The sequence below is a fragment of the Centruroides vittatus genome, unplaced genomic scaffold (assembly GCF_030686945.1).
Source record: "Centruroides vittatus isolate TY-2023 unplaced genomic scaffold, ASM3068694v2 contig_823, whole genome shotgun sequence".
NCBI classification, from domain to species: Eukaryota; Metazoa; Arthropoda; class Arachnida; order Scorpiones; family Buthidae; genus Centruroides; species Centruroides vittatus.
The window spans coordinates 156,430-178,343 of NW_027122536.1; the positions used below are offsets into that span (position 1 = coordinate 156,430).

General features: G+C 33.4%; 1 protein-coding gene and 1 long non-coding RNA gene across 2 annotated transcripts in view; both read right to left on the reverse strand.

Annotated features, from left to right (window-relative positions):
• LOC136982348 (uncharacterized) overlaps positions 1-21,914 on the reverse strand; it is a 92,557-nt gene that overhangs the window by 34,415 nt on the left and 36,228 nt on the right. The window lies entirely within an intron of this gene.
• LOC136982345 (metabotropic glutamate receptor-like) lies at positions 3,162-6,975 on the reverse strand. Its single transcript, XM_067278820.1, has 4 exons — positions 6,904-6,975; positions 5,835-6,808; positions 3,747-3,930; positions 3,162-3,654 (listed from the first exon to the last, which is right to left on the reverse strand). The coding sequence occupies exons 2-3, from the start codon at positions 6,769-6,771 to the stop codon at positions 3,764-3,766; spliced, it is 1,104 nt and encodes a 367-aa protein (XP_067134921.1). The 5' UTR covers positions 6,772-6,808; positions 6,904-6,975; the 3' UTR covers positions 3,162-3,654; positions 3,747-3,763.

The following is a 21,914-nucleotide window of genomic DNA, read 5'->3' on the forward strand; positions in this document are numbered from 1 at the left end:
TGGCTATTCTTGAGGCTAATTAAACTAAATTACCATTATTATAGTAATATAAAGCATCACTATGTAACTTGGAACAAATCTTTCAATTCCTAATTTCTAGATGGCTGCATTTTGAATCCATTGGAGCTTCGTGATATCAATCAAGTAAATTTAATTGCCGGCGATATTCACAAAATTAAGATAACGTTGTAAGAATTCGGGTGAAAAGTCGAGCCTCGTGCGTTAGTTTCAAACTCCCCCTATCCTCTTAATGGTCCAGGATATCAAGAAATCACTTACTCCATTTTTATTAAAGCGTCTTCATTCAATAAACCAAGAAGGGGTATCGTAACTGTTTACACTTTCTTAACAAAAAAAAAAGGGGAAATCTTCAATCTTCTTAGCAGATCTCTCCACCTTCGGGGTGGTTGTCCGGCCATTGAACTCCATTGACCAATGTCTTTTGTGTAGTTCTGGTGTTTGTGCTATCTTCAGAATCGTTAGAAAATGACCAACGATTATTCACGTCGTAACATTTTCTACCTAACTCTATAATTGAAGCACGATATCCCTTTACGTATTCATAAGTTGCACGGTTATTTTTCTAAGAACTGTTATAATAGGGTCCACTTTCGGGGGAAAAAAAGAAAAAAATATGTATCTCCGGGGCTGAGTATAATGACGTCATCTATCATAGCTTCATGCAGGATGTCAGTCCTGCCTACTCGAGATAGAAACCTATAATAATTTGTAGAGTGATATTTACCGAGCGGTAACACTAAGTTTCAACTGTGGATCAATTTGCAACATGGTCAATTGCACGGGTTTTAATAGAATAGTTTGCAATTTTCTTATTTTTTTACCCCTTCCATCTTGGTGAGAGGAGGAAAAAGTATATATACGTATACATATATATGTGTATACTTTCAACAAAATGCAAGGCATACTCATTAAAGCAACTGAATTAATTCCATACACTCACATATTATGCATATTTAAAGCACATGACAGGTAATAATTAGAGATGTGTGCAGTAAAAATCGTAGAAACCCTATACTTAACAAAATTAGCCTATGACATTATAATGAATTAAAATTCTTATCTGATGGGATTTTTTACCCTTAAAAAATATCCTCATCCAGCAAGTAATTTTTGAAGATAGAAATGTATAAAAAGCAATAAGATTTTTCTTCTTCTTTTTTTCCCCGCTTAGAAATTGTTAATGTAGTAGCACTTAAAACATGCTACAGAAATTCCCACGTTGTTCACATGATGTAAATCATGCAAACTAGTCAGGTGACTCCCACCTCATAAGGCTCTTAATTGATGTTTGCAACATGGGGAACTTCGGATAAGTCGAGTGCGATGGCTCCGATAAGGATACAATGCTAAAACAAAATAACAATTCTGTAAAAATTGATGAATTTTATAATGTTAAATTTGATTTTTTGTTTTCAAAAAAAGCAAAGCTATTTTGCTTAATTATAATTTAGAACTTGTTTCCTGCTGCGATTTTCTTGATGGTGTGTGTATTTTGCGAAAAGCTTGTTCTAGATCGGTAACCAAACAGGATATTTCAAAATTGATTTAATTGTTATCTGATGTAAGAGATTTTTCAGTTAAAGTTGAAAAACTTGTTTGGATTTATTTATTTCTAATTCTCTGAATCGATAATTAATTCTGACGTTGCAAAATGCTTTCCCTTTTATCAAGAAAAATCAGTTTCTGAGTGGTTTTAATTACATGTTCATCGAGATTTTAACGTATAAATCTTTATATTTTTTTCTATCTGTGACGTTTATATTCACATTCATACAGATCTACGCCCAATTTTTCATTCAATTTATTAATAATATTACGTATTTTTAATACCTTAAATGAGTATCATATGGGTTTTTGGTAACCCAATTTAGTTTACAAATATATTTGTTTAGTTTAAATATTTATAATATTTTAAGTATGTCATATATAAAAGTCTTCAGTATAAATTTTTTAAAGATTTTCATACATTAATGAATTCATTTCTGATGGTTATGCATGAATATCCGTAAAGGTCAACTCGGGGTACTTCATACTTTGAATATCTTATAAATATCTACCAAGTTTTATATGTTAATTAGCATTATTAAAGTTTTTATAAGGCCATTAAACTATAATAGGAATTTTCGAGTTACTTATTAAGCATTAATAAGGCATTCTGAATTAAACTAAATATATTTCTAGCGCATTGCAACATAGGTTGATTCGTGGTAAGGTGTTTCAGAATTTTAAGGATTTTGAATAGATTTTTCTTTATAATCCTTCAAAATTTATTCATTCGAGTTAGAAATATTCTAATTTAAGGATTTAAAACATTTACGTGATGCATGGATTCTTGAATTGCGAACAAAGAACTCTCTTCAGACCATAAATGCTTCGAGTGTCTTCATCTTATTTTTCACGAGTTACCATAGGAAAAATGGTTATAATTTAAGCATTTTTTACCTAAAATTAAAGATTCGGGATGTATAGTTAGTATTATTATAAGTTTCGAAGACACGAAATATGTTTTTTTTAAACAAGGGATCCCTTGTTTTGAACCTTATCCCACGTAGAACGAAATCTGTCATCTGAAGGTTATCTTTCAGACTTGATAACGAGATACGGAGCCAGCTGTTACTTGTTAAAATGTTTGAAACATGCAGAACAAAATCATCTTCTTCGTACTTTCTCCCCTCCCCCCGACAAGTTCAAAGTACTTTACGTAGTTGTGAATAGAAACAAGGTAAAGTACTGTTACCAGCGAGAAGCATCACTTCGTGATGTTTTACATACAACACGTTGTCGCCATTCACTTTTCAACACGGGAATTGTAAAAAATATTCTTTAAAAATCTACTCTGTATACAAATAAACGTTGGTGATATGATTCTAATTTACAAACTCCGTGTTTTTTACTGTTTATCAAATGCTTAAAACGAAACATCACCTGCTGTACCCCCCTTAAGAAATTGAGTACAAGTCGATTAGAGAAAGTGGAACCACACCTGCAACAGAGTACTTCAGACAGACAGACGCACCTGCATAGTTAATATTAGGTTATTCGTGAAGGGATTCTTCGTAAGACGTTGAAGATGGTGATAAAATTCGACACATCTACATCCCCCTCTCTATAGTTTCAACGTGGTGGATAAAACAATAAAATTTAAAAAAAATGCTTTTTTTATTGGCAAATTTGATGAGGCATCCGAAAAACTGAATATATCCAACAAAACATAATAAATTAGTACTTAAGTTGACATGAAAGCTGCTCTCGGTCCTATTCATTGTTCGCGAGGAGCGAAGTTGTAAAATAAAATAATAAAAAAAAAAAGGAAGGAATGGCATCACTACTGACAATATGATGGGATGTATTCTGGCATGTGTGACTCGCGTCATTATCAACTTGACAGATAACATGAGTAAACATGATTGAGAATACAGAATGTATAATATCATTAGTGTCTGCATTCTCCTCATCACTTTTCTTGAGAGGTGTCTTGAGATCTAGGCAGCAGCAGCAGCCGCGAAATTTAAAAAAAAAAAAATGTATATATATAAAAATAAAAAATTTGGTTAGTTATTGGCGATAATTGAAACACACACACACACATACACACACACGAAAGAAAGTATGTCTTTTTCCAAGTTTTTATACCTGAAAAAACAAAATTTAAATATATTTTTTTAACCTGGAGTTTAATGGATTTTCTGGGGAGATTTGCCATTAAAACAAAAGTGTATACTTACTTTAACTGCTGACGAGATCAATAAAGTGGTCCTCGATAGAATTTGACATTAGGATTACAGGAAAATGTTCTTTCTCCTGGATAAAAATAACTATCTTCCGGACGGCCTGGCAACACTGGCGATTTGGCTGGATGACCGTAACGCCACACCCTTGTCGGCGGAGAAGGAAAATAAAATATGCCTTCTGGAAAAAGTTAAAGCCATGACGTCACAGCGGGGTTTATAAATATAATTTTTTTTTTTTTAAAGTTTCGATTCATAAGAATGACGTCTGGAAGTAATTATATTCCGAGTTCGGCCTGGAAGGCAGTAAAATTCAGGTGTTGGGTTGAACCGTATTATCCCGCTGTGCAAAGAATCAAATGTTCTAGACAGGGGTGGAGATTTGAAACAGAATTTTTAAAGAGACGCCCACCCAAAGGAACCTTCGTACTTATATTATTTCGCTTTTTAAAATATGTATTCTATAATCCGTTCTCTTGAAAGAGTTGTTATAATATTACGTTGATCCTTGGATCATAATAGTAGTAACCGTGCATTGTATTCTTTCATTTTCATTTATAATATTCATGTCAGCCCGTTTGAAAGCTGCGAAATGTCATGAATAGTAACTTAACACTTCACGGGTATATATTTTCTCTTCAAATGAAGCTACGAAGATATAATCCTCAGCGCTTTGCCTAAATTTATGCAATGGATTTATTAATTGCAATGGATAGTTTTTCCACGAATCGGTTGCTTGCGCTTAATTTAAACGTAATTAAATCACGATATGCTTAAGATTAAACTGTAGATAAATGCAATGCCACCGGCTAACGGTGAAGGAGGTGACATATTCCTACTAGGAGTGCGCGTGGCGTGCTCGCGCTCAATGCGGATCCATTCTTCTAGTGACCTTCTAATTCGTATGCGGAAAGGGAAACGTAATGGATAGGTACAAAATTAATTTCAATTATAGTTCTATAAACAACTGCTATAAATCTATGGTAGACGTGCCATAATTCCGCAGGGAGGTCCAAAGTCAATCAACCATTGTAAGGACTAAATTACTGCTTACCAACTGGTAATACCACCAATTTTTCAAAAGAAAAACACGTTTTAATCCCAGTTTACGATTCACATTCGCAAGTGGGCCTGACACACGCAACACTAAACCCTAATAATTAACTCTTAGGCCATCCTGTATGTAATTTTAATATTAAAATATTGGTGTACGAGGATTTAAATTCTCGAGTGACACTCGAAACATTAAAATTTGAAAGGTTTGCAACTCAATTTATATAAATAATTAGATCCTTGAACTTAAATGCTTTATTAATTTTGAATAGAAACTAAATTAAATCTAAAAGTATGATGCGTGAGAAGTGTTTCTAACGACAATGAAAGCATTAGGAACTTAGAATGCAACTGTCTAAGATAAATGATAACTGAATACAATATTTGAAGGGGTTTTAACCTCCGTTTCAATTTTTTTTTTTTTAATATTAAAACTAATTTAATATTTGACACATTCTATAATGTTAAAAATGAACCTTAGACCATTTGTTCAAAAGAAATAGATCAATTCTTCACTTTAGAAATGGAGATTCTTCGTGGCTCGAGATGACTTTTATAACATGAATCTACATAACTTAAAAAAAAAACATGTGTAACAAGAGCCTTTACATTTTGTTCTTTTAACATGCGTAACATTATGAAGATTAATGGAATGTAATACGTGCTTAACAATAATATATGGATCTATATATATAGCATAACATTAAGATTGATGGATAAGAATGTAAAGCTGTAACATTATAACTATACACGGTTACACCCCATTGTAACGAAAAAAGGGGTTCTTTTCTTTATTCGTCCGTAAGAAGATGGTTATTAATTATAGTAGAAAGAACTAATTGTGAATTGATAGATAGAGAGAAAGATTAATCTGACAGTAACAACGTCCCCTAATGTGTAATAAATAAGTAAATATTTGGCAAATTATCAATAAATATGCTGTACGGGTGGTCTGGAAATTGCTCTTTTCTTTTAAAAAATTGCAGATTTTTTTTAGATACAATGCATCAAAAAAGGCAGCTGGGTACTTACCTTGTGACGTAGGAGTGACGGCTGGTTTGATGAGAGTACCTTGATTAGACATGGGAGGAGGTTTCACATGAAGGAATGATGATGTATAGATGGATTGATACGGAGATGAGAATTCGTCTCTGTCTTCTGGATAAAGTCCCTCCCTTCCCATGGCTGCTAGCTGACGTCCTTTGGGTAGAAACATGACCAGAAATACCATAGTGGCATTACATACAATTCCGAATGCCACGTAGGGATCGTAATAGGTATTGGAAGCAGTCAATGGTATGGCTATCCACGCACACCACATAGGAATGCTTAGACCGACTGCGATGCCAATAAACATGGATTCACGATGATTCTCACGCAGTCCTCGTGCTTTTATGGCTAAAAGAGCCACTATTAAGATGAGAAACACAATGTATAATAAAGAATAAATGTGTTCTGTCATGGAGGTGCTACATTTGGCCACTCCATCCGTAACGATTACGTCCGAAGGCCTTTGTACGTATCCTTGTATGCTGATGACGATTTGAACGGCCATAGCGAAAAACAGAAGTAGGCCTTGATATCCCGGAGGCAGGTACACGCCAGAACTTAAGCTTAGCAGAAACACGCATTTCACCATTAAAGTCGAGAACACAAGGGCATAGGATAACCCCAGTCCCAGACGGATAACGGAACATGATATCCAGTGGACTCTTGGCACAAAAGCAAAACCTAACGAGGAGCATAGAAATAATCCCAAAAGGAGCATCTGTCCTAGGAAAAGATGTCTGCGATTTGGGTTTGTTCCGTATGCTTTGTATAGAACAAATATCTCGAATACAGTTATGACGAGAACATTGATAGAAGAAACAATAAGCAATGGCACCACCCAAAGATCACTTCTCATCTGAATGCTGGATTCAGTGGAGTTTCTTTCTAAACAAATGACTCCTCCGGAACAATTTTCCATCTTTCAAATGCAGATATCAAGAAAGTAAGCCAAATACCTGAAACAAAAAGTTTTTATCTTATTATATATTAATAAAACAGTTTATAAAAATGAAGATTTATAAAGATAAAAGTCAATTTTTGTCATAGATACCTGTTTTTTGTTGCTTATTCAACTTGGTTAAAACATATCAGAATATCTCACTTAGCCATCGACGAGCCAAGATGAATGAAAAAGAGTTTACAAAATAGGGAAATGAGACTCAATTCCAAGATTTAGTTGACCAAAATATACCAGAAAATATAAAATTTAGTGATATCTTCTATATTTTCAAGTAAGCAAAATGAAATCCACAACAAAATGCCAGGTTAAGAGTTGAAGAAATCAAAAAATATAGCTCAATTTATAGACATATCTTCACTAAAGACACCAAATGCTTCATTAGATGTTAGAAAAATAAGAAAAAATCAGATTAAACAATCAAAAAGCTAAGTTGGATGCTGGAAAATTAGAAAATTAAGTCCCTACTCTTAAGATATATATCATAAATAAATCCCTCCAAGACATATTCTTCTGGATATTATATACATAATTTATTAAAGAGTAAGTGAAAAGAAAGTTTAAAAAAAAACAATTAAAATTCATCCATAATAGAATTACAAAATAATAATAGTTCTTGTACCTTGAAAAAAATAACAATGATAAGCAACTCGGTAAATAATTTGCTCGACAAAAGTTGCGCCATTTTCTTTAACAACAAAGACGTTGTCTATAAATTGGGTGAGAGGTCAAATCCGATCATTTATTACAACTAAGGGGATGTTCTTCCCCATCAAGAGTGATTTATGCGGGATGCTAGCTAATTAACCTTCCCGGCTAGTTCCTTTTAAAGTCACTAGATGGCAATATAACTCAAGAGGTACAATGACACCAGGTTACCATTTTCGATTTTGATATACTGTATAATATATTTTACGAATTCCTTTCACCCAAAAGTTAATTTACTTCATAAAGAAGTTAGAAGTAATGGTTACCATCGCGCGGGTGACAATTTACTCCATTTGCAAAGGGCTATAAAATGAAGATATACGAAAATGGCCACGAGGAAATGAAATCATTGCGTGGTATAAATCCACAGGGTATTATTATACAAATTAAGGTGGAACCGGCATTTTGTCAGAAGCGCCTGACAGGTGCGATTGAGTGTTGCACCTTCTCAACCTTGATGTTAACACACCGGTCACCAATTACACCGTTTCGTCGCCAAATTTTATGATGGTCGTGCCGTTCCCCACCCACCCTCCATAGGGGTTCTGAGGCCACCGTAGGAAGCAAACCGTGGCACGGGTATAAAACCACTCTACCCTCCCAAATAACTTATTTTTATATGATTCATGCAAATCGTATTGACTATTCATGCGCATATTGCATACGTTCTTAGCATGGATACGTGAAGATAAAGAGCAATTGCAATGTACAGTACCTACCTGCAAGTATCGGATGGTAGAGTGTGGTTGAGGGGAGGCCACACTTGGGGAATGGGAGGTTTATCTCTCCCCACGACTCTCGCTCTGCTCGTGTGATTAGCTTGAAAGTTAAACGTCTAGTTTCTAGGAAATTGACCGCAGCGACCTGCCTTTATCTTCCTACGTGAACACAAATATGTGGAGACACTCGATGGACCTTGAAGAAAAAATCCCTATATTTTCGAGTGACTTTGCATCTCGGATTCTAACTTTAAACGCGCTTGATTAATGTTATTTGCAATTCCATTCGCTCTTATCTAAGTCGTAGTCATTAGCCGATAACGTCTGAACAAACAGATCACTGTTTAGAAATAAACTACTCGCTTCTAAATCTCTGAAGTGTCAGGCTGTTTATTATACCGCTTAGATAATGCCAAGTAAAATGGACATTGCACTACTTCATCATCACACTCTCTTTGCAATTTCGTAAAAAAATATTCAATTAAATTATAAATTAATAAATAAATTATTCCACTAATTTAATTCGTGGTTCTTTACGTACTTATAAATCATTCTCTAATACTTATCAAACGAGATCAGCATACTTTTTTCCTACAATTTAATTGAAAATAAATACCGATAAAGTAAATATATGAAAAGGAGAGAATTTAAAATTAAAATTTAAAGAAAACAAAGTAAAAATTTGCATAAGACTCGGATACTAAAAGCACAGGGAATCATCTTAAGAACTGTTAAACCCTGACCTAGAAAAATAACTTTTACTGTGGACCACACACGTACAAATTGATGCAGATTGTTACTACTGTCGTTTGTCGAGATGCCATTGTTTGTAATTGCAGCCCTCAACTGTCATATGCCACTCATGGCACTCCACACCGAGTGGATACACGCGGTCATTTCGGAGTACATTCCCTTAGCTTTATCCTACGATCAAAAAACATTCAATTTGCTAGAGTAAAATAGATTTTTATCGTTTTAATATACAATTTCCCTCCCCCTGTTTTTAATTTTAAGAGAATACCTAAACGAATATATTCTTCTTTGTTTCTTCTTCCGAGGCTTAAATCATCGTATGAAATGACGTCACGTCTGAACCTCCCTCAACAAGAATCTCGTTATAAGGAGCAAGGTTCGGTCATTGCCTTTTGTTCATCCTGGACATCAAAAGAGCCGTCCGTATGCAACAACTAACTTGTCAGATGTAGATTAACAGATTTCCCGTTTTCGTCTAGGCTCAGATGTTACATCCATAAATATATACACGCTTTTTCTTACTTTTTAATAACTATATCAACTACTTATTTATGTATAACGACTAAATATTATACGAAAAATTAATCATAGAAGTAAGAGGAAGCTCCCGCTTTAAATTATTCCGGTTACACGGCAATTGTTTTCATAAACGAATTCAAGAGAATTCTTTATGTTTCTTCTAAGCTGCCGTCCCCCCATTTAAAGGAACTTTTATTTTCCAAGTCCTCATTTTTAAACGCGTGAAACAATCATATTTTACTTCCTTCTAAAGCATTAAAATTTATTTATTTTATCTCTTAGAGTGGGTTTAACACGTTTAAAATATTCTTATGTCAGCATTCTCAATGACTTAATAATTACGTCGACATAAATAACGAATTTCTGATATATTTCTGACAAGGTACTTGTCCGAATAATCCTACAACTCATAAACAAAATACGATACCTGAAAATTGTTAAGTTAACAAAAGGATACTTTTTTACTATCTCCACCCAAAATGTGTTCACGAAACGAAGAGAACAATCCATATTTTCTGTTATTTCTTTTTAAATATATATATATACATTTTTAAAATTCAAAACAATTTTATAATTTATTTATTTTATTTCTTCTTTTTTTTTTAAAAAAAAAAGGTTATTCAACTTAAAAATGTCTTTTTCTGATTCATTGATTCAAGAAATTTCTCTATTCTCCTTTAATATCCTAGATTTTTACATTGGAATTTCGATCCACTAATGCATTCTCTTTAATAAATTTTTCTTCCTTCTTCCTTTTTATTTTTCTCTTCTAAAATTTCGATGTTTATCGTTAATTTTTTCCCAATTTATTGATAATAGCAGTTAAATTTCAAATTACAATCCATTTAAAAATAAATAGAAAAGATTTAAATAAGAAAAATAAAAGTCTAGATATTTAACAATGTAAACAGAAATATTAGTCATTGAATATTAAACATTTCGGTTTCAAAACTGAAATTGAAGTATTTCTGTTTATCAGCTGTTTTTACGGATTAATATTTTCTGTTTCACCGAAATTGAAAATGTTGTATTCATCAACAGCTGATGAAAACAACATTTTCAATTTCATTTTCATTTTCAATACAACATTTTCAACTTATATTTTTCAGCCGATCGTATGAAAAATTAAATGTTGTATTGAAATGGAAAATGTTGTATTCATCGACTGTCGATGAATATAACATTTTCCATTTCAATACAACATTTAATTTTTCATAAGATCGGCTGAAAAATATAAATTTCAATTTCAAAACAGAAATAATTAGTTTAAAAAAAAAAAATAAATCAATTTCAATCATGCTTTTCCCGAAATCTGAAATAATTTTGTAAAACCACGTGGTTAAAAGAGTAATCAATTTCAGGAAATTGATTATTTTTAAAATACGTTTTAAAAAAATTAATAACGTAATTTTCGAGTAAAAAAAACGGAAATTTCAAGCTAAAAAACGTAGATATATTTTAAATTATTTTTTAAAATTTCATATAATTTATATAATTAATTTTCTGCTCTCGAATTGAATATTTTAATGTTTTTCTTTCTTTTTTTTATAAGAAAATTAATTAAAAATTCTTATCTAAAATGACATGAAATCTGATAAATTTCCTTAACTTCTAAAATTAAGAACTGAATTATAAGTTAACCTAATTTTCATAAAATTAGAGTTTGCTCCTAAAAAATAAGTGGTTCTTTAATCTGACAAGTGAAATAATCTAATAGCGATGTTTTACTGTCAGGTGTTAATATTTTCGCTTTCTTCATCATCATCATCATCTTCTTCTTCTTCTTCATCTCAATTTTAAGCGGGTCAGTCATTTCAGAAATGAAAATCGAGAACTTCTCGAGTTGGTGACGCCCAAATCGCTTCGGATTTTTCGAGCGGGAAGTTGAGGTCATAAAGGTCAGGACGATGACCCATCATGGGTGGGGTCGAAAACTTTCAACCCCTCAACACCGATGATTGGACGAGTAAATGCGCATGCTCGCTATTTATTTCATCATCAATCTCTATTAAGGTGAGAGAGCTGTAGTTATTAATAGACTGACGTCACTAGTTAGGGCAGGATTTACGGAAGTACACACTGGCAGATATCCACAAACCTTGATTTTCGAGGTCGGTCGGTCGGTCGGTCGGTAATTAGACGCCTACTACAGTTGAAGAGATAGAAGAAGAAGAAAAGAAAAAAAAAGAGAGCGCTTACTTTCACTTGGATGCCAAATTTTCCTATTTCGAGACGTTTAAGGAGCGAATTTTGTAATGTATAATCACGCTACCACGATCATTTCGGATCATAGAAGTGTAACCATCAATCAATTCCACTTGGATTCGTGTGTGTATGTATGTATGTATATACAGTATGTAGTGCTGCTTATACTTTGTACAAATGCACTTAAATTTTATTGTTAGCAATCGTGTCACGCAAGATCCTAATGCACTTAACACGAAGCATGCAACACTGGCACTAAATTTCTTAGTTAGACCATCGTCATGGCGGTTCTTCGATGTCATGACCCTCAAAAATAAGTATAAAATTTGTTGTTAAAGTCTTGATACAGTGCAAGATCTTGGTTTACTTAAACAAAGATAAATGCAATAAAGAATATGAATTTCTTACTCAATTTCGTCAGTTCTTAACTTTCAAATTTTTCGGTAATTTGGCTAATGAGCGTATTTTTACCCTCTTAAAGTCAACGGAAAGTTGGCTATACACTAAGCTTTTTCGCATCACTCGAGATCATAATAAACAGCATTTAACACGTTGCGTACAATACGAGCGTTAAATTTCTCGTTAAATACCGTCAAGGCATTGCTCCAACGAAATTACCTCCCGAATTTTTCAGTAATTTTAACTAAACAAGGTAATTTTATCCCGTAAAAGTCAACAGAGATGTTGATATAGTTACAAAATCGCTTCCGAGGATGGCCGTCTTCAAGAGGATCGTTGCAAAATTAAAATCGATGAGGTGTAATTTAAATCGAGAGATCCAAATTATCTTGAAAATAGCAACGCGTTCTGTCTGAAGTAAAGGTAGAAAGTGAGTGACTTTAGGCTGACAGATATCAAAAGAATGAATGGATTGAAGCATTCAACAAAGTCCGGTTTCTGACAGTCATTGTTAAGAGAAAAGAAATGTTGTCTGTGAGTTTCATCAAGATAATTAATCACCTGTTACAAATAGCTAGAATAGAAGAATAAAGAAGAAGAAAGAAAAAAATCCCCGTTTGTTGAATCAAAAATGTTCTTGGGAGCAACTTTTATTCTCGTGTAGTGATCCTTATCTCTTAAAGTGATATACGCTTTAATAACCCATTAACACTTTAATAACCTACATAAATTGCGGAAAATTAAGCTCGCACACTCGTTTCCTTTCGAAAAATTAAAAGAAAATCATGTTTTCTTATTATAATTTAATTAAAACTGGAAGATTTTTAAGTCTTAACGCACTGAATGCGCTTAAACGCGCATAAGAGGGTTTACACAAATACAAGTTAACCTTGAGACTTAACTACTTAAATTTACAGAAAAAATAATTTTAATAATAAATTCATTAAATAAATAATTAAAAAAAGACTAAAAAAAGAATAAAATTAAAATCATTTCTCGACGAGAAAATTGGATGTTAGTGAACTCCTTATGATGCATGAGTAGTTTTCTGTCTGCTTTATTAAATTATGATCTATCATCGCTGCCTAGTTATCTTGTTGATAAATAAATCCAGGCTGAAACCAGCAACCGTTTTCTAGATTATATTATATTTAAAAACTTCACACCTTTATCTACGAATAAATACAAAAAGATAATAGTAAACCACTATGGAAACTAGTGACGAAACGAGTTATAGATCGATGAGCCGTAAAACTTTCTCTGTGTTATCGAAACCGCCAAGTTTAAGCAGTTATTTAACCTTGCTAGCCCAGACGAACCCTACAGGGCACACGGGGCAGGGAGTGAGCGGCACTACGAGATTCCAATGCTTCTCATCCATCAAGGTGATGGAGAGAATTGGGCCATTCTGACTGCCAAGGTTAGCCACACAGTACAGTCCCTATGCTAGTTGATAGTGGCCCCTCTCTCTCTCTCTCTCTCTCTCACTCGCTCGAGATTGCTGAAGTTACAACACAGAAACTGGTTTTGCGGTCATTGCTTATAAATCCTACTTTCAATATGCCAATAAAATGTCAAAAATATGAAAAATAATCCCTTTACGTGTTATAAAAATATTCATCCATTCATCAATTTCATATTAAGAATCCTTAAGCTCGATGTGAATTATTGCGAGTTTATTGAATTTTGGGGTAAGTGGAAAACCCGAAGACTGGTTTAAAATGATAGAATTTATTGGCGATAAATCATGGTTGGTTTACCTGTTATTATCTTAAACCGTGGTTTGATTATAGAGTTGGGTTCTGTTACAGTTTATTGGTGCAAGAGCCAAATGAGATGTTAGCTCAACATCACCCTCGGGACCCTAATAAGTGGGTCAGGTATAGATTAAGTAATAGCCAATCTGCCATCGATGTTTCGTAACTAAAAAAGAACAGCAGGAAAAAAACAAGCAGAAAGAATTAGTTGAGAGGTTACCAGATCCAATTATTTTCTGTGATCATCCGAATGTAACTGATTTCGGCTTCTGGATTGAGAGAAACTAAAAACCATTTCATGCGTTCAATTAGAAAAAAAATAAATATAGAAAAGTAATTGTTTCGTTTGTTACACGAAAATTTGATTGATTTCGTATGAAAATTATCCTTTGCATTGTTATTTTTTATGTAAGATAAGAAGATAATCAACCCAGTTAGACAGAGCTACGAAATTAAAGCGATTGTGGTCAATGGGCTAATGACAAGTTAAGAAAGAAAGAAATGAGTAATCAATGCAGTAAAGTTACCGAGAATAATCGATTAAAAAAAAGATTAAAAATACCCATTCGATTCTTTCCGGATGTTAAATAATTCATGAATAACGTATACGACGAGGGGAAAAACCATAAAAGATGGCGATTAAAAAATTAACTGTTAGTTAAAAATTTCCTAATATCACTTTACAGTTAGATACAAGATAATTGAGCCAATTTTGTAACCAGCGAACATTTTATCAGCAACAACGAACAAAGAATATAAATTGTATACAAGTCGAGAGAAGACGTTGATTATCAAATCGTGACAATACTGCGTTAGGAGCCTCGAATATCCAAATTATCTGGAAGTTGCGATCGGCTGTTACGTCATGGCGTATGCGGTGGTATTTTCTGACACACGTTCGATGTTTAGTTAGCTTACTTTTAGCAACCTCGAAATGTAGGTAATTATCGTGTGGACGTCATTTTCGTGACAGCTGCGTGTTACACACCCTAAATGGCACCCACACAGCGCTTGATGAGACAACGCCGCGAGCCTAAATCCTAACAGAAAAACAAAGAATAGTTGCTGCCAGAAATGTTTGGTAAGTGGTCATTTAGAAAGAATGCGATCGCGTAAAAACAAAAACAAATCAATACTAAGAAGGGATTTTTTCATGGCTAGAGGATCCCAAGAGTGATTTATAATCAGTGACCTTCCACTAGAAGCATTAAAATTCGTGTAAACAGGGATTTTTTTAACAACTCGCAATCTACTGCTTAGTGTTTTGGCTAGCGATTACTTAGAAGATACAGAAAATTAATTTAAAGAAAGGATTTATGTAAAGTGAAGCAAGAAATTAATTTCAATTGGTGTAGAAAGGAATTCTGATGATCCAAAAGGATGTTTTTATTAGTATTTTACTACTACAGCCAAAAATAAAAGCGAATTTAGTAGATGCAGAAAATGAGTCCTAACATGGAACTGTGATAGTGATTACTTCACAGACAACTAATTCAAAGAGGGATTTTCTTACTTTGTGACCATTTCCTACAGGCAAGAATCAGAGAAAATGAAAATTAGTGATTATGTACTGCAGACAAACAAAAATACATACTTTTTAGTAAGTGACCACATTATTAGAGACAGTAAAATAGTCTAAAAGAGGGGTTTTTTGTTAGGTGATCCATCTACCTGAAATTAAAAACTAGTCCAAAGAGGGGTTAATATTAGTGACTACGTTTAAGGAGAGGCAGAAAATTACTTTCTATATATCAAAGTAAACCAAAAAAAAAGTAGTCCAAAAATAGCCTTTTTGGCAAGTGACCACTTACTAGAAGCAAGAAATTAGTCCTAACAGGTCTTTTCGATGATTGACAATTTACTAGAACCAAAAACAACAGTACGAAATGACCAACTATTCCAATGAACTAACGAAGGATTTCTAATTAATTACCAAAAAATTAGTTCAACGAGAGTATATATATATATATATATTTTAAATACGAATGCTAAACACAGCGTGACGTCACCGACGAGTAAAATTTCGAGTCCACCCCCAATAAAAAATTTAAATATTTTACAGCAAAACTTACTTTTTTTTATTTTTAAGTCGTCTTGCTGATGATACACATCGATTTCGATCTGAAGTACATTTCGACCAATCGTCTTTGAGCGAAGAAGCAAAATGAAGCTAAAACAAGAAAGGAGAAGCTAAAAAAGCGACATACAGCCACCTGGTGGCGTTAAGAGGTAACTGGTTGTCAGCTGGGGTTCTTCCACGCGGCCACTCTCGCTTGTCAAGGTTACAACTGTCCGTGATCGCTGGTTTCTTTCTTTTTTTTTGTTTTTTAATTTTTTTTCTGGTTTCGTCTACAGGTGTGTGACTAGCGGTTGTCGGTTCGTAAGACGGTTGAGATATCAAACAGGTTTACATAACTTAAAGTTTTTATTTCTTTGGGTCATTGGGGAACAAGATCGCCGAAACCAGATTGATCTCTCGCATTTACTCAGCAATTTTAAGCGGGGAGAACAGCAGATTAACAGCAACATTTAATCGTTTCTCCTTCGAATATTTGACTTCAAAATGTATTCACCGAACTAGTTACAGCGAAAAGATGGTCCCCCGATGTTATGACCTAAATTTAAGGGTGTTTAAAAGTAGCAAAACAACCTAAAAACCTGGATTTGCAGACACTGCCCGAGGAGGATTCATTTCGATATTTCGCTACCGTTTCTACACACGAAAGGATATTATTATTCACTCCAAAAATAAAAAAAGAAAAAAGAAACATGCAAATTATCAAAGGCACGTAAGATCTTAAACGTGGTCGACTTAAGAAGACGTTATAAATGCAAATTTCTAAACTATCCTCGAATATATCATAGCTAAAACCAAGGTCGAAAGCTCATCCGAGATTCGAATTTCCACGTATACCTAAATGGAATATCTTAACTAACTCACTGGCCGGGTGAGAGGTCAAACTTTCTTCTAATTCTATAAAGCGTATAGAAAACGTTAAAGGTCACCCCAAGGGTGCTACTAACGTCGAATAAATATCCAAGACTCTTGGATGTCATTGTACTAAACTCGGCGATTTATGAACAACTGAGAGTTCGTGGGTTGTTGAAGTGTCTTATAAACAAATCAAGGGCATGAGATCTAAATCTGTCCAGACAATAAGTGAGCAACTAGTTGCGTGGGTTAACTTTAGTCTCATTAATAATTTCTCTTACGTTCCTCAAATCTTGATTAACGAATTGGTTTCTTGAATTCTGAATTATGTAAAGATTATTAAAGCTTCTACTCGACACTCCCTCAATTTTTATCTCTATCGGCACTTATAAATTATAATGTAAATGTTAAGGAATCAAGAGTATGAGGTGTATTTTTTTTTTAAGCATTGGGTTGGCAAACCACGCACGTTCAATGATTATCCGTGACAAATAGCAGTCGTATTTTTCGCCACATGATCCATCATGGAAGACGTCTTAGAACTTTACAAAGGTGATGTTATCGTAGAGAAAAACACATTGCCACTGGAATTTATTCTGTCATGACTAAATGTTTAACGAGCGGGAAAGTGTCAATGCTTATTTGCACGTGTTTTTGTCTTACTTTAGCCCATCTCATATTCTTAAACAGTCTTCCAAGTTATGTGAGAAAAATTCAAATTTCTCTCGGGTATAACCGTGGAGATTTTTATAATAGAAATGTGTAATATTTATTACGTTTCTTTTGTTTTTTAATACCGAAAGTTTGAAGATTATTAGCCGTTTTTAAATGGAAATTACGAAGGTTTATCTAATGAAAATATTGAAACTACGAAGATTTTTTAAATATGGAAATGCGGAAACAAATAATTCTTATTACAGAAACTAGAAAATTTTCCTAATAAATACCCAAAAACAGTACAAATTTCCTAATATAAAGCAGAAAAAGGCGAGGAATTTTCTTAAAAATTCGAAACTCTTGTTACAAAACACGAAAAAGCAAAAATGCTGCATCTGTCAGCACACCTTTAACAATGAATAAATTGTAAGTATAACATACAAATTATAAAACAGAAAAAAAAAATAAGTAAGAAATGACATGTAGCGTGTTTGCTTCATACATATGTAGAAAGTTGAGTGTTTGCTATTGATAAAAATCAAAAAATTCGATTTAAAAAACACATAACTGTGGCTTCTTTACATACAACCCATATTGTATGAGCTGACAAGATAAAGAAGAACACAGAGGGGAAAAAAGAGGAGGGGATGATTACAATGGTAAATAACGTGGTACAAAACACTTTTAAGTCATTAAGGTAAATTCTTCGAAATTTTTATGTCACATTCTATTAACAGGATTCGTTTCTATTAGCATTTTATGCGTACAAAGTTCGAGAATACGCGTTATTTGTTGTTGTTGTTGTTGTTGTTGTTGTTGTTGTTGTTGTTGTTATTGTTGGAGTGTGTTGTATATTTATTTTTTAATAGAAACTATCCATGTAATAACTAGTGTGAGATTGCGTGCCAAAGGCAACAGAGCAGAAGGCGGTAACTCGTCACGCAAAGATCGGCATTACTACACCAATTTCAAAGAAAACAAACGTGATTTTTTAAGAGAAAAACATGAAAAAAGTCGTATTTATATAATTCTTTAACTTCTCAATTTATTGGTTAAGAGTTTAAAGCGCTGCAATTAAGTATTCTTCGTGTACTGGGGGATTCCCCGCTTTAGTTCCGTTTTTCGCCACGGGGGTGTGCTCCCAGCTGCAAGTTGGACAGACTAGCAATTAGGAGTATCAAAGGGATCCGTGTAGCTCCCACGCCGGAGTGTCTTCGGGCATTTTTACGAATGTGATGGAATCTAGCGAGAAAAAATAACTATAACTAGTCGCGTGTGGTTCTGTATAGGATCTATATAACATTATATTGGCCTGTGTTATATAGGGGTAACGGTTATATGGGGGGTTATGGTTAGCTTTCACTCGTTTAATTGGGGGTAGTGTTTTATTCTACGAAATTATATGACATAAAACTGTTATAGATCGTAAAATAATCGTTTATAATTATCCTATTTTCAGTTTTTTTTTCCGCATAGCTTCGAGGCTGAAATCGATTTTCTAACTGAAAATTATTATTGTACGGAGGATGGGATTCAAAAGATTCTTTTCAACGTGTTAAAAATTATAATCTAGAAAATTTCTTACCCATGGCCACTTAAAGCACTTAATTTACCATGTTCCACTCCCGATGATTATTATTTTTTTCTATCGTTATCGGTGGAGCATCTTTATAACAATCTCCGAACACGCAAAGATAGTGCTAACAATGTGCCACTCTCCTGGGATTCTTATAAGCATCTTGGCCAAATTATCCCTTGGTATAACTCACTTCTCGATAAAGTAAGGAATATTTTAATTGTATAACAATTCTAGTTTAAGAATTACGGAAGGTGACAAGAACTGGATCATGTGATAAACTGGTAAAGTGAGTGCCCGCGACCTATCTTCAATCTATCACACGCAAAAGGCACACAAGAACGTACGAAAGATGAGAAAATTTTAAGAAGAAAAAAATTAGAGAGAGAGAGAAAGGTCCACTACCGACCAAACATGAAATTTTATGATGAACTTTAAAAGTATTGAAGTCATGCTAGTCATAATTATAGGCCATTTACATCGTCTGGAATATGAAGGGAGGAGAATCATGACAGAACCCTTTTCTGGGAGCGTTGAACTGTTTTTTTAAACATTGAAATATCCTTTCTCAGGATGGCCATTGGGCTGTAAACGCCTCTTTTTGTATATATTAAAAGCGTAAAATCGTTAATTTGTTACGAGAAATGAGTCATAAGATCACAGGGGGAAAAAAAAGTTAAAGTAAAAATCATTCGAACGAACAGAAACAATTCATTGATTTATATTTATTATTACGTGATATTTTAACGCGGATTTCTATGAAAATTAAGAGCGTACAACTCCCCAATAATTCGTAAAAAATCGTAATTTCACGGCCTACAATAAACTTGCAAAGTCGTGAAAAATTTGCAAAAATCGTGGTTTGTGTATTATAGAGAATTTACAGAAATTACGGCCTTAAACACTGTGAAAAATCTTTAAAAATAATGGTTTTAAGAATTGTATGAATAATTAACTTGCGAAATCTCATCCGTTGGACAGGAGGATAATTTCCAATTTTGTTAATAAAAATATCGTTGTACTTAGAACATCGGGAATTTCGAAAACTCAGTGTTAAAGACTAATAAAATATGTAAAACTCAAGACTCTAAGGATTAAAGAATTTATTAAATATCAATCACGGCTCTAACAGCTTCGAGAATTTAAGAAATTGAATTAAAATTTACAGAATTCATAGTTGTAAGAAGTCTGAAAAAATCGTAATTGTAAATACAACAACTTAAGATTAAAAAACAAAAAAAAAATGGCCTGGAGGCTGATAACTCCCACTCTTCAGATACTGACAATTAAGTTATTTCTGTAAATAATTTATCACTTTGCTTTCGGAAAAATCCACAAGATCCTGAAAGTGAAATGTAACTTTCACTCTTATCTCTCGATGTTAAACTTATGTTTATGTCAATTGATTCGTGTTAGAGAATATTTTAAGATAAAATTTAATCTGAGAATGAATCGGCAATTATTTTATTTTCTTCTTTTTTCCCGCTTCCTCTTTTTATGCAGATGAAGTCGAGAATCGAAACAGAAACTTGACATTGATAACTGCGACGATAATTGAATGCAATGTGTCAGTTAGCATGGTTTTGCATGTTAATGAACCTCACCTAGAAAACACTTCATTATATCAAATCCTTGTTTACTTCTCTGCACATTTTAACAAGTTTTAAGATTTTAATTAATGCGGAGAAGCCGGGCTCGTTTCACTTTTTGATATTATTTTGAGTGCTAGAGTAACGACCCAGACGTATCCTTACTTAAAGGCATGTCATATTTGTGCCAAAATATTGTCTGAGCCAGACTGGTTATATTAGTTTTGCTTGAATACTTTAAGTAGTAGATACGTGGTGAGCTTCTACATCTTATTAAAATCCATCTGAAGAGGTGTAAGGACTAAAGATTTATGATAAATTAGGCGAAGTGTAACGTCTACAAACCGTTTAGGACGTTAGACCTAACTTCAACTGAAGAATTTAGGACTTGATTCAGCGGGGAGGCCGTTTGTAAAACTGCATAAATTACATTACAATTGGCCTATATAAGAGGAATTTATCGAATTTTTAATGTCATTAACCAGTCGAATTAATTAATAAATAGCGAGTAATGGAAGAAGTATCGCGTCAATAGAGAGTTCAACACAATTCAAATCCATTCAAAGGAGCGACTAGCATAAAAAAAAGGGATGCAGTTAGAGCTAACGAGTCGGCATTCGTAGACTGTAATTAAGAAAGAAATGAGATTAAAATTCTAATTCTTTCATAATGTATAAACTCGTTCGATACTATTAAAGATCCATAATACAAAATTTCAACCCCTGAAGCATAAGAAAATATAGAAAGAGGTTTGTCTCAGTTAGAAAAGGACTATTTAAAATAGCAATAATGGCTTTTCTTTTTGTATCTCTTTTTATAAATTATATCGAACATTAATTTGAATTTTAATGGGGTTATAAAAATAGTTTATATAGTCGATTCACTTTAGATCGATATAATAAAAATTGTAACAGAGAATCACTTGATGATGCATACTACAAAACCAGAAAAATTACAGATAAATATCAACCCCGGAGCGCATTTCACTCCAAAATCCATTTCAAAATACATAAATTTCCAAATGTATAATAAACATCGAGCCTATTGTGTCTGACAAATCCGATAAAACTGATAACGATGCAACTTTTAACTCATTTAAACTAGACACGGAGCCAAAAAAATGGTACTTAATTAAACCATCAAAGTGTATCGCGGGTTGCCATATTCGTAGAAACGTTCTTCCAATGATTCTGACCTTCTAAAAAGATGCTAACTGCGTGTCTATATTCTCAGATGTTCTTTAAAGTCAACGGTCTAGGGTAGAGAGGGTGTTGCATCTAGGGTCAATCA

What these genes read in the sequence shown, in the direction of transcription:
- LOC136982345 (XM_067278820.1), bottom strand. Translation starts at nt 6,771, where the DNA reads ATGGAAAATTGTTCCGGAGGAGTCATTTGTTTAGAAAGAAACTCCACT. An exon ending in CGTCACTCCTACGTCACAAG is followed by an intron (nt 3,931 to 5,834) that starts GTAAGTACCCAG and finishes AACTTTTTCCAG; the next exon opens with AAGGCATATTTTATTTTCCT.